Genomic DNA, 12,789 nt, shown 5'->3' on the forward strand with positions numbered 1-12,789 from the left:
TGCAGACTGCAGCTCCTCCACCCTCCACCCAGTGCCACATCTTGTCGAATCCTCGATCTGGTATGGCTAGGAGCCGGTGTTTCATGTCCAGCGGCCCAGCCCATGCATTCCTGGCAACCGGGGCCAGCCGAGAACTGTCGGAATGGTTTCCTGGACCTTGGAAGGTTTGGGAGACCCTGACGAGGGCCGCTGATTGATTGAATCCATACCAGAGGGGCTGTGGAACAGATACTAACTTAGAAGTGAGCTAAGTTCCATTTGCAGTAGCCAAGTACATGCGAATAATCAGACGCGGTAAATAACGCGAATAATAATAATGGCCATCATTCTGGACGGATGGATGGAAGGGCGTTTGGTAGAGCGCAATCCGTAGAGTCGAGTGATTCGAGTCCTTCGGCAGTTGTCACGAGGCTTCTTGCAATCCTCAGCCTGGACAATTAATTTGGCTGGCGTCCTGGATGCTGGATAAGCATCGAGAAAGCTTTGGCTGGTTCTCAGGCAGGCGTTCCAAAACCGCCTGCATCTTCGTCAGTGATTCCGTGGATGTAGTCCCGATTCTTATTATTCCTTCTACCATCTGATCGCTTCCTATAAGCACCCATCCATCCATCCACTTCCCTCCCGTCGCTGTCATCGTCGCCTCTACTTCGTCTCGTTTCTTGTTTCTCTCTCCATTTCTTTCTTTCTTTCCCACCCTGCTTTCCTCTTCCCGCCTCCCATTCGCCCTTCATATTATTTGCCTCCTTTCGCACCCCTCCCCGTCTCTCCTCTAACCCCCAATTCCTATAATTAAGGAACCCGCCCAAATCCTTTCCCCCCTCTCCTCGTCTCGGCGACTGACCCTTCCATCACCGAAGATTACCTGTGGTTTTCTTTCTCTGGAACCCCGTCATTGGGTTCGTGCGCCGGGTGGAGTGGACTTCGTGGATGGCCTCAAGCCTTCAACGGCCTCGTCAAACCATTAATTCCCAACCTGCCCACCTGGACAAGCCTCAGTCCCACCCTTCGCTATTGTCAATGCGACTGGTGTTTGCCCCAACTTTAATTACCGGGGAGGCCCTTGCTGCTGTCTAGGTCTTCATTACGATCTCGAGGGAGATTCCGATTTGCTCTTGGTCGCTATTCTCGTCTTTTCTTTGGGTCTTCCTGCCTTGTGGTCCGGCCCCTGCGTTTGACTGCCACCCACGAGCAAGAAGCCTGCCGTCCTTTTCCTCGGGTGGACTCCCCGCTTCTCCCTCATTCTTCGATTCTGTCGCTGTCGTTATTTGACTTCTTATTTTTTTTTTTTTTTTCCTCATTGGTATGTATATCTACATACATATATACCTGATTCAGCGCTCGCTTTCAATTTTCGCACCTAGGTTGGCACTTTATGTATGGAATTAGGGNACATATATACCTGATTCAGCGCTCGCTTTCAATTTTCGCACCTAGGTTGGCACTTTATGTATGGAATTAGGGTCTTAGTTTGACTGTCTCTATTTTTTTTTTTTTTTTTTTATTCTCCTTGGGTGGTAATCACCAATAGTTGCGGGTCGGGAAGACGCCCAACACTCACTCTGCGTGTTGTCCCTCCTATGCGGCAGCTTTCAGATCATCGATATGCAACCGCATTACTCCCGCCCGTGGACTAATCAGAATCCCCAAGGCACTCATTATGAGCTGCCTCCGGTGCATTCGGTTACGTCTTCGGCGCCTTTTCAGCCACCCCTGCAGCCGGGCGCTTTTCTCTCTACTCCATCGTCAAGGCCCAGCACTGGGATGCCGATGTCTCACATCCTACAACCACCTCCTGCTGCGGCACCAGCGGCAACGTACGCTCCTTATGACTCGAGCGTTTCTCCTTCAGAGGGGGGTGCATCTCTCCCAGATGCGCCGACTAATGGCTCTGGCCTAGGCGGGGGGTTCTTGCGCCATGGTGGACTGGGACAACACCAGCAGCCTTTACAGCAGAAGAGGGCGTATCGGCAACGGAGAAAGGACCCCAGCTGTGATGCGTGCCGCGAGCGCAAGGTCAAGGTACTTGAGACGTCGTTGTTCCTCCGTTTTTGGGCTGTGTAATCTGACTCTCTTCTAGTGCGATGCCTCCGAGTCTACTAGTTGTACGGAATGCACCAACCGCAAGGTTCGATGTCAGTTCACTAAGGAGACCAACAGACGCATGTCATCTATCAAGTTCGTGCCTTTCCATTCAATCCCTGGAGGGGAGCCGCCATTCTAATGAAATTATAGACAAGTCCAGGATCTAGAGAAACAGCTTTGGTCAACTAGGCAGCAACTCCAGCAACTACGATCCGGAATGAGGTCGGATAATCTGATGGATCTTGACAGTGATGGAGCAGGGCAACTTCAACTGAACCTACCCGATATAGGTTATCGACCGCCACGTCGACCAAGGGTTCCCATTTCACATGATCTTTCTCATGCAAGAGCGAATTTACGGCGCTATGGACGAGGCATTTGGAAAGCACCCACGCCTTACCGCCATTCGGATTCGAAATCCCTATTAACCACAGACCCTCCTCCCCTCCCGGCGCGAGACATTGCCCACCATCTTCTTGCGCAATACCATGCCAATATCCACGCTACGCTTCCGGTTATTCATTGGCCGACGTTTCTGAAAGAATACGAGGATGTTTACAGCCGAGGGACGCTATTAGGAGTTACTCGCGAATGGGCAGCTGTGTTATTTGGGGTATTCGCTTGTGGTTCCTTGCATACCTCGGACCCAGGCCGTGAAGAAAGAGGCAAAGATTTTGTAAGGACGTCTTGCGGTGTGATTGATGTTTGGCAGGACAATTTCACGTTGGATCAGGCGCGGGCCGCCCTGCTGGCTAGCATATTTCTTTACGAGGTCAATTCGAAATCGGCTAGCTGGGTGTGGAATGGTTCCGCCGTGAAAGTTGCTCAGGAGATTGGATTGCACCTCGAGTCAGGTCCGTGGCCGATGCTCGAAGGCGAAATGCGCAAACGAGTGTGGTGGGGAATGTATACATGGGATAGGTTTGTGGCACTGAATATTTTTGAGATTTTATTCATGACGCTCATTCTCCATCAGGATCATGGCCTTGGAAATGGGCAAACCTGTTCTAATAAACGATCAAGACTGCGACATTGGCCTTCCCAGCTTGATCGATGAGCACTCTATCTCGGAAGCCGGCGGCATACCTGAAAGCCAAGAGACCACACCGTTATTAGCGACCATACATGTTGTGCGGTCAATTGGCCAGCTGACTCGTATCCTGAGAAGTACATCAATCGGCTCGGCCAGCCTCGAGACCTTTGAACGACATTTCAACGCCTGCTTAGCCATCTTCCCCGAGCAATACCAGCCGAACTCCGACCAGTACCTTGAACCCCGATCTCTAACCCCGATTATTTACCTCCAAAACGCGCGCCTTATGCTTCATCGTCACAATATATCCCCATTTTGCCCCCCCGAGGTTAGGTCGTCCGCGCTTGACTATTGTGTTTCTGTCTCTCAGGATACCGCGCGCCTGTTGTCGCGATGCATGCGACCCTCGCCAGTCACAGGAAATACGGATTGGCGCTCCCTACTTGCGGTGTCTGGGTCAGCGGTGTTGTGCGCCCACCTCTGGCGCTGTACGCTCCTACTACTCTTCCGTCAAGAATACGATGCGGCTATGGTATGCGTCCAGGCTAGCTCGGCAATGAGGGATTCGCGCGCAATCAATGCCCCATGTGGCCGGAATATTTCATTTTTTCTGACGTCCCTGCTAGAACGACTTCAACGCAATGACTTCATGGACCTTGACGGGGATGAGGAAATGATGGCTTATGTTTCGGGAGATATGCAGGGGACTAGCCATGGAAGCTGGGTGTGGGAAGGCAGTGAGACCGAGGCTCAGTTAGAGCTGACTTCTCCCTCAAGCGACCCAGCTCATACCGGTGCGAGGGATAGCAGACCACTCGAGGAGCCAAATGACTGGGAAGGCTGGGATTGGATTGAACAAACAGTCCAATATCTTCTCGTTGAAAAAGAACAGCGACAGCAAAAAGAAGCCCAAAACCTTCAACCACCGACAGAACCGTCATATCACGGTAGCGAGTCCACAACTGGGAGCCCCGATTCGGTTCCTCCACAGCCGAGTACAACACACTCGCGCATGACGATAGCGAGCATTATATGAATGTGGGATTTTCTTTTCTTTCCTTTTCTTTCGAATGACCTGTTTTGGCGTCTACTCTACAGGTCTAGAGTTGAGTCCTGGCGTTATGGGGGCGAGATGATATCTTCTTCGCTTCGCGTTTCGGCTTATGTGCCCTTTCAATTTGGCATTCTCATTCGCACTGAAATGATTTACGTTATGATACCTGCTTGCATTCTTATTCATGCACAGTGATGATTTTTTAGACTCTGTATATAGCTTCATCTTTTGGAATAATACCCTACGGGCCAAAGCAAGGGGAAAAGTCTCGCAGGTCCTTCATCATCTACATTTCATATTCATGTTCATATAATTTAAAAGACCGACAAGATAGTAGAAGATAATATAGTCTCAGTCATACAATCAAATTAGGTCTCCAGGTTGATACTCCGCCCGAACCGCGCATACAAGGCGACCTTCAACTGTTGCATCTCATCCCGCAGATCACCTAGCGTCTCCTCCAACTTGGTGACCTCAGAGTCAATTTGCTCCGTTGAGGAGGTAAGAAGGCCCTGCGCTTCTTCTAGAGGGAGATGGACGAATGCATCTCCGATTTTGTATCTGGGGGTATAAGCTTGAAGTTCAAAGTAACAAAACATTCGCTGTAGGAGACTTACGGGACTAGTTCGTCTTCATCGGCAAGTTCTAGCTCCGTTGAAATTTCTTCTAGATCCTCTTTATCCTTCTGTGGAGTCGAGGACGGTGCTTGTTAGCTAATTTCTTTCTTCTTCCCCTGGCCAAATCCGACATAACGGGGAGGAGTGCGGGGGACGGGGGGAGGAAGGAAAAGAGATGAACAAATAAAATAAAGATGTCCAAGGGAAAGACTGCAAGGGCGGATTAGTTACCTGCTTCCCCTTTAGGTTCTCATTGAGAACCGTCTCGCGCTGGTGAAGACGACTGAAGCGGTTGATCTTTTCTTGGTCCTCGCGACGGACTTCGGTGTCTTCTGAGCCGCCGATTGTGGCCTCGTCTTCTTTTGAGAGCTGGTGTCGGGTCAGTTGAGTTGATGGTTGCAATGAAGAGTTTAAGGACAGACCATATGGTGGCGCATCATTTTGCCTGATTTTTGGTTATTTATTGGGGATGGGAATCGGTCGATCGGTATGGAACTGTGAGGATATTTTGGTGTTTGAGGTGAGGGTGGTCTGTGCGGGGCTGTGGACGGTGGTGTATGTATGGTGTGTTGTCGGTGGGAGTCTAGGGGGCGGTTATCTTGGAGAATAATACACCAATATAGATGCGATCATATCGAGGAGCTGGCTATCGAATTCAGAACAATTACTTTAACCCCAATCACCACGTGTTGTTGAGTTCGGTTGCTGCGTCTGGGCTTATACTGTCCTCGACTCGGAGAAACTGAAGGCCGACGCGTCTGTGTTGGTTAAGTAAGGAAGCAGACGACACTCGCAGCTCCAGCTTGACGACGGCTAATCCTACGGTGAAGACATCCATATCCATCCATCCCTTCGTTTAGATGTCTAGTTAAACCGCCGCCTCTTTTTCAGATCACCGGTCCCTACTTTGTCACCTGCCTGTCCTGCTGCCCAGGCCGTTCGATCACCGCCCAAACACCGCACGGCGTCAACGTCACCGGTCTCTCACAGACCACGGGGAGCTCCTCAACTGCCTCTGTTTCCGACTCTTGCTCCCCTTTCTATCTGTTCGCATATACCCCGAGCTTCGCCTCGATCTGTACACTCTTTCAATCATGCGGGTACTCTCTTCTGCCGTCGTCTCCGCGGCGTCTCTTCTCCCCGGCCTCGTGTCGGCCATCATCTTCGATTGCGCACACATCAAAAAAGACAACTACAAATACGATCTGAGTCCGCTCGGCGGAGTCCACGAGCTCTATCATGCCGAGAAAGTAGGCGATGGAACCGTCCTTAACACAACATACGTCTTGGACGTGTGCAATATTCTCGGGAGCGCCGCAATCCGTGGCGAGTTGAATTGCGGCAGGTCAAGGAATAGTATGGACCAACCCGGAGCCCGAAAAAAATAACCAAAAAAAACATGTATGCAGATGAGAACATGATAGCTAACTTTATGACTCTAGTTTGCGGATTCGAGTATACATACGAGGGTGGCCTTCCCCAGAGTAGTCGCACGTTCCCTATCGTTGGGCTTGAACCCATGGGCGGTGGCACGAAGGACGCGGAGATCACGCGGCTGAAGACGGATGATTCAGAAATGGAGGGACTCCGTGTTAAGCTGGCCGGAGGCCAGTATTCGGAAGGTGAAAAGAAGAAAAAGGATGCGGGTGCGGTTATCGAGTTTATCTGTGACCCTGCCCTGTCGGGGTTGGAGGGTCTCGACGCGGAGGAACCAAAACGTTTGATCCGCGCGCGAGCAGAGGATGAAGATGGGGACAACGAGGGCGATGGCGATGATGAGGACGATGGTCCGATCAATAACGGAACGGTCCCAGGTCGCAGTCTGCAGTTCAAGAGCTTTGGGAAGGCCGATGATGACACTTATGTGCTGAACTTGAACTGGAAGACGCGCTACGCCTGTGACAATTACCTTGAAGAACGCGGATCGAGCTCGAGCCACTGGGGTTTCTTCACCTGGTTGATTGTCATGTATTTCCCTCCTTCTCCAAATGTACAACTAACTTTCACAACTAACTTTTTTCTAGTTTCTTCCTCTGCGCCGCGGCATACCTCATCTTCGGCTCGTGGCTCAACTATAACCGTTATGGAGCCCGTGGCTGGGACCTTCTTCCGCACGGCGACACGATCCGGGACGTTCCTTATCTTTTCCAGGACTGGCTGCGGCGGGTAGTCAATACGTTTCAGGGATCTGGATCAAGGGGTGGATATAGCGCTGTATAAACTATTACATTTTTTTTTTTTTTCTTTTTTTTATGCTTGTTTATCTGTTGTGATACTTTTGAGGAAGCATTTGTGCCAGAATGACCCACAGTGTGTGGTGGCTGGTTCAGTTCAGTTCGGTTTCTTTCTCTGTACGATGGAATGAATATCTTTTGGTCTTTGTTTATCTTTTCCCTGGATTGTTGCTGCTATTGGACGAGCTGATATATACCTCGGTAGGATAGTGTATGCATTATACAATCAAACAGATGTACCCATATGCGTCCACTACTACCTTCGATCATTCGGCCGATGTTGCGGATCTACAAGACACAAAAGTACTTCCGCCCGCTCCGTGTCCGCTTCCTCTGGGTCCTGAGACCTGAACTAGGAGTTGGTCAGATGAATAATGACTTCCTTCTGACTAGGTAGGTAGGCTAGCTCGCAGCTCGATACATTCTCCCTCCATTCAGAAACGCACAATTGCAAAAAACTGGAAGAAGAATGCAAAAGAAATAAGAAAAAGGAAAAAAGGAAAAGCTCATCAGATGGAATCCTGCAACCTATCAGGCCAATCCGCAGCCCAAATTGCGTGATCCAGGACTAATATCACGACATCCCAGGGAAACACTTCCTTAACTCGGATCAATTTTCAATTTCTTTCTCGTCATCGCCCCTTTCAAAAACAAGAAAGACCCCCACGGCGCCTGCCTCAGCTTGCCTGTCCGTCTGCCTGACTGCATCCTGTCTTGCCTTCATCCACCCATCCCATCAAGGTGGATTCCGGCCAGGCATATGCATGCACAGCTCGGCCGAGTATAGCCGGGGCGACATTATACTACACTATACCTTCATGGCAAACTGCTTGAGGAATAGGTAGTCCTCCATGTTTGCATCGACGGTCTTCCGGATCAGGGCGGCGCCCTCGTCGCCGTACTTTTCGCGCCACTCGGCGTCGAATTCTGCTTCGGTCTTGGGCGCGCGGGGCTATTGAGTTTTTCCCTTGGTCAGCTGGACTCTCCTTACTTCTTCTTTTTGTTGTCTTGTTGCATCACGGGCCGGTTCCGTGCTTGCGAACTTGTCCCTACCCTATCCTTCCCTGCCCATCTAGGCAGACAGTGCATGGATGGTAGATTGACCCAGCCTAGTCTATCCCAGTCCGGGCAAGGTAGGGTAAGGTAAGGTAGGGCATGCAACAAAACTAAAAAAAAAAAAAAAAAAAGGGGAAAGGGGTCACTTACTTGCGACCTCGCAGTCAATCCCCTCGAATCAATCGCATCATTGTGGAACCCCTTCCACTTTTCAAACGCTGATTTCGCATACTCATGGTCACTTTCGTTGTCCCAATCGAGCATCGCCTCGGTATACGGGATGCCGACACTGCGGCAGAATGCCTCCATCATGGGAGCCGGGCTATCAAGCATCTCGTCCGCATCGACGACGCAAATCTCCACACCGACATTTGCGCTCGGGCTCGATACAGGCTTATACTTTGCGCCGCCGCTCTTTGAGTTGGAAAGGATCTCGTCGGCGTCTGTCTCGCGCGTGGCAATGTGAGGCCCCACCAGGCCCTCGCGGTGCAGGTACTCGAGGAACCGGCGCATCTCGTCGTACCCAGCCTCGGCGGGGTCGTAATAGGTGAATCCTGTGGTGGCGTCTAGCGGCGGGATCGTGCAGCGGTAGTACGAGGGCACGCTATAGTGCGGGTCGCGGATGAGGAAGGCGAAGTGGAAGCTTTGCAGAATTTCCTTCGGCATCACCGTGGGATTGCCTGGCTCTGCGGCTGTCGGGTAGGGGTAGGGAGCACTGCCCTGCTTCTTTCCACTACTGTTGCCATTTACCTCCCCGGCGGGGTGGCCGTTGGCTACGGAGGATTCAGTTCCGTTCATGCCAACGGCCGCTTGGGGTTCAGGGTTGGTGGTTTCAGTGCCTACGCCGCGCTTGATCCTGTTGAGAGAGGGAGCAATACTGGCAGGTTTGGCGTGTGGAGGGAGGAGATAGTGGAGGATATCTTTGATGAAGATTATCTTGCCCTGGATTTCATATCGTTAACTTAACTGCGACGCCGGCCGGTAAAGTGGGTAAGGTAGGGAAGTACCTCATTCTCCCGCCCCTCGCGCTCAATCCTATCGAGGATAGTTCGATACGTTGAGTCGCTGAACCCACTCTCCAGACGGCCCTGCTCGTCGGCCTCATACCGATCTGAGAGTCGCTCTGGACCGTAGTAGAATGCGTCGCCAAAAGGCTCGTGGATACATTGGATTGTATCACGCTGGGTCATGAAGACCTGACCAATGAGAGGTTAGTATTTTATTTTTTACTCACTCCAGGTATTTAGGTAGGTAGATAGTTTAGGTAGATAAGGCAGGAGAGTGAAAATACCCGTTCAAAGGCCGTCGAGCAAGCCCGGGGATGGGTCGCAACGAAGATAGGCTTCTGCTGAGACATGATGCAGTTTCGGATCCGAATAGATATAACCGGATGAGATGGTTGCTAAGAATCTTCACTATCTACCAGGGAATTTCACCACCGGCGAAGCTACAGATTTTATGATATCCTGTTGGCCCTGGCGAATATTATCGCAAGGGATGCGGGGATTTCTTTCCAAATGTGCGAGAAGTACAGGAGAGTTGTAGTACGGAATGAAAATCCGTAACGTCACAGGTGGAGTGGACGAATAACAAGGCAGGATAGATAGAACAAGTAGGTATAAGGTAGTCTTGGGATGACTGAAGACAAAGATAGTCAGGAACTGATGGAGAGGGGCCAGGAATGTGATGAATTTATACCTGTGGTCGTGAGGCCTGCAGGAACTTGGAGCGTGGGTAAAGGAGGTACGGATGATATCGCCAGATCGAAAAGCTGCAATTTGGATGCGGTTTTTTCTCTCTTTGAGTTCGACCGTCCGAAAGAAACCGGGTGAGAAAAAAATAAAATAAAAAGAATGGTGAGGCAACTATGGAGCCGAGGGCCAGGCAGCTGAGGAATTACAGATCGAGCAGCAGCATTGGTGGTTTCAACCTGAACTCAACGAAATCTACTTTATGGTGGTACGGCGGATTCCGTCACGGTCCAGGGCAGGGCCTCGATGCAGTCGCTGTCAGTGGTTGATGCTCAACCCACTCCTGCTGCTGCTCAGCGAACGGCTCAGCATGGACCGTAGGGCGATGGCGCCAACCGTCACCTATATTCGCCATAGATAGTGATCTTCTATCTTGTTATCAGGGTCCTGATAATGATCTATATAGATTCTAGCTCTTCAGAGCTTCACTTCAAAACTTCAACCACCTTCTTCTGACTTCCCAAGGGTGAGCCCGCTGAGACTCCCAGTGCGAGGAGACCCCCCGTGTTGCCACGGACAGGATTGCGATCTACAGTTGCTTCTCCGCTCCGATTTCTTTGTCATTGGAAGATATCGTGGCCTGGATGGGGGCAGATGAGTTCAACGTGTTCCTGGCAATCCTGGCCAAGCTGAGGGGGGTTTGCGAACGGGCGCCATTCCGAGTCCGTCTCCAGGCTACAAGTTGTGACGAGAGGCAACGGCGGTACAGAAGGAAAAGTCTCGGAAGTTAGTCTCAAAGAGAGTGGGCATTGAGGATACCGAACGGGAAGGACTCGTCCATGGTCGTGAAGCGGAGTGGTTGATGGTGTTCACAATCCCTGTCGCCACAGACGTTCGAGGCATCTTGTGAGTTCCCACACTTGACGTCATGAGACGGAGAAATCAGGGCGGATTACGGGCGAGAAAGAGGAGAAGGGGGAGGAGAGGCAGCGGCCGGGCACCTCATGGACACGGAGAATCTCTTGGGATTGAGATAGAAAGAGCATATTGTACCATTCAGGTAGCTGGCGGCCATATCTGATATGCCCGTTTTAAGCCACTCAGCTTTTCCTCAGCTCGCGGATGGGCCTGGGAGGCTGCGACCGGGGAGGGACCATTGGGACCTTCGCCAGCCAATCCGCATGCTTATTTCCCATGTCATGCGTCGTGGGGTGCACTGCTGCCCAATTACGCATCCTCGTTTCTAACGTGGGGTTTCAATGGGCTATAATTATCGTGCTATAACTTAGCCTGGGAACGGCGCCCTACCACTGGCGGAAGACGGGGCCAGATATTCCAACCTAGGTTTGTCTCGATCTGTGCATGGATGGAGGACCGATCCTCTCTCCGGACCAGACTTGGAACTGCGTTCAGGCAACCGAAGGATTCGTAAATCAGGTAACGGTTTAGGGACGCTCGAGCAAGATCGAGACGGCGGGTGTTGCAGCCGTTGAGCTGGTCGAGAAACTCCTTACTTTGCGGGATCTCCGTACTTTGCAGCACACCGCCTGCTCCACACCGCCCTGGATTCCGGCAGAACTAGGGTTTCTGGGCAGGTGCTCTCGAGTTTCAAAAGGATCTTTGTGGTCTCCATACATATAAGGAATGGAATGCCTCTCAATGAGCTGCTCACAGGCAAGCCTCGATGAATCTCTCATGACCGCTGTGCTGTTTTCAATGCTACCACTTTGACTATCCCCCCATCCCGCTCAATAAATTCCTTCCCCCATGGAGCAACACGAGCAACTCCAACAACCCCAGCAGCCTCAAACTCCCCATCAGCCAGTCGCAGTACCACCTGTGCCTGTGCCGGGTGACAACCCATCGCTGGACTACCCGCCACTACCCGCACCCCCAGATGCCCTATACCGCACAGAGACCGAGGCGGTGCAGGCGGTCAAGACCTTTGCGCAAGACCACCATTATGCGGTGATCACAAAGCGCACCAACAAAGGTCGCGAGGGCAAAGTCGAGGCGATTTACCTGACCTGCGACCAGGGCCAGGTGTACCGCTCGACAGCGAAGGAGCGCCAACGGGAACCGTCGCGGCGGAATGGCTGTCCATTTAGTATACGGATCAGCCATCACAAAATTGACAACCTGTGGCATGTCAAAGTCCGCGATGCCGCTCACAATCATGGCCCGTCGCTGCCTGGTTCGCATCCTTCAATTCGCCGTGAGGAGATCGCACAGAAAACCCAGTACATAAAGGCTCTCCTTGACATCAATATGCCACCAAGCCAGATCCTCAAGCAACTGCGACATGTAGACCCCACCACGGTCATTCAGATTCGTGACATCTACAACCTCCGCCATCGTCTCTACCAAGGAAAGTCACCTGTTCCAGCAGTGGCCATCGCGGAATTCAAGCCGTCCACGATAAAGAAACGTCGCAGCCGAGCAAGTCCCGACAACCAGTCATCGGGGGAGGCTTCGGCATCTGGGGCTTTAGAAGAGAGTACTGTGATTAATCAAGGAGTCACTGCTCCTGTCCATGTCCCTATCCCTGTCAGTGGGGTCCCAGTGACCCAGGGCATGCACAACCCAGAACAACTCTTGCTTAACACAACCATGTTCTGAGATTCTAGTATAGGCGTTCTCGGTCGGATTTAGCGCTAGGGAAATACCAATTTGAGATAAAGCTTCTCGGAGGCTTTGATAAGATAATGGACGGGAATGCTTGTTTACTGCCGCTTTGACCACTCACATTGCTCTGCGCGATCAGTGTCACGTGACCAAGATTCGCGATTGTTCTGGAAGGCGGTGGAACATTGGAGTGTCGTCATGGTGCCGCGCGAAGCTTTGGGCGCAGTCTTTCAGCATCCTCTTCTTCCAGGTTTCTTTCCTTCGTTTTGCTTTGTTTTTGCGTATATATAATCACCCTCTTGTACTTGACATTCTCAATTTCTCCCCCCGTAATCACACAATCTCTCCATCGTTCAGTTTCGACCCTTTCCAACTCTTCCTTTCCTCTCCTCGGAGA

General features: G+C 51.5%; 4 protein-coding genes across 4 annotated transcripts; 2 read left to right on the top strand and 2 right to left on the bottom strand.

Annotated features, from left to right (window-relative positions):
- Nucleotides 1-1,602: 1,602 nt before the first annotated feature.
- ASPSYDRAFT_142794 (transcription factor domain-containing protein) lies at nucleotides 1,603-4,151 on the top strand (the record flags this gene model as incomplete). Its single annotated transcript, XM_040841271.1, has 4 exons — nucleotides 1,603-2,019; nucleotides 2,078-2,175; nucleotides 2,233-3,003; nucleotides 3,059-4,151. 4 exons carry the CDS (start codon nucleotides 1,603-1,605, stop codon nucleotides 4,149-4,151), a joined length of 2,379 nt encoding a protein of 792 aa, XP_040707683.1.
- A 386-nt stretch (nucleotides 4,152-4,537) lies between these two features.
- Nucleotides 4,538-5,226, bottom strand: ASPSYDRAFT_127300 (tubulin-binding prefolding complex subunit GIM3; the record flags this gene model as incomplete). Its single annotated transcript, XM_040840472.1, has 4 exons — nucleotides 4,538-4,730; nucleotides 4,787-4,854; nucleotides 5,018-5,155; nucleotides 5,209-5,226. The coding sequence occupies 4 exons, from the start codon at nucleotides 5,224-5,226 to the stop codon at nucleotides 4,538-4,540; spliced, it is 417 nt and encodes a 138-aa protein (XP_040707684.1).
- Nucleotides 5,227-5,895: 669 nt separating this feature from the next.
- On the top strand, nucleotides 5,896-7,006 carry ASPSYDRAFT_122516 (autophagy-related protein 27; the record flags this gene model as incomplete). Its single annotated transcript, XM_040840431.1, has 3 exons — nucleotides 5,896-6,142; nucleotides 6,229-6,754; nucleotides 6,811-7,006. Coding segments are annotated over 3 exons (969 nt in total), but the record flags the coding sequence as incomplete, so codon positions are not given.
- Nucleotides 7,007-7,493: 487 nt separating this feature from the next.
- On the bottom strand, nucleotides 7,494-9,571 carry ASPSYDRAFT_273264 (uncharacterized protein). The gene is made up of 4 exons (XM_040844386.1): nucleotides 9,368-9,571; nucleotides 9,084-9,272; nucleotides 8,227-9,018; nucleotides 7,494-7,972 (listed from the first exon to the last, which is right to left on the bottom strand). The coding sequence occupies exons 1-4, from the start codon at nucleotides 9,431-9,433 to the stop codon at nucleotides 7,829-7,831; spliced, it is 1,191 nt and encodes a 396-aa protein (XP_040707686.1). The 5' UTR covers nucleotides 9,434-9,571; the 3' UTR covers nucleotides 7,494-7,828.
- Nucleotides 9,572-12,789: the final 3,218 nt, after the last annotated feature.

Source organism: Aspergillus sydowii (assembly GCF_001890705.1).
Source record: "Aspergillus sydowii CBS 593.65 unplaced genomic scaffold ASPSYscaffold_1, whole genome shotgun sequence".
NCBI lineage: Eukaryota > Fungi > Ascomycota > Eurotiomycetes > Eurotiales > Aspergillaceae > Aspergillus > Aspergillus sydowii.

Coding starts and splice junctions, on each gene's coding strand:
- ASPSYDRAFT_273264 (XM_040844386.1), bottom strand. CDS start 9,433: ATGTCTCAGCAGAAGCCTATCTTCGTTGCGACCCATCCCCGGGCTTGC. Junction 9,273..9,367: donor GCTCGACGGCCTTTGAACGG/GTATTTTCACTC, acceptor CTCATTGGTCAG/GTCTTCATGACCCAGCGTGA. Junction 7,973..8,226: donor GATTGACTGCGAGGTCGCAA/GTAAGTGACCCC, acceptor AAAACTCAATAG/CCCCGCGCGCCCAAGACCGA.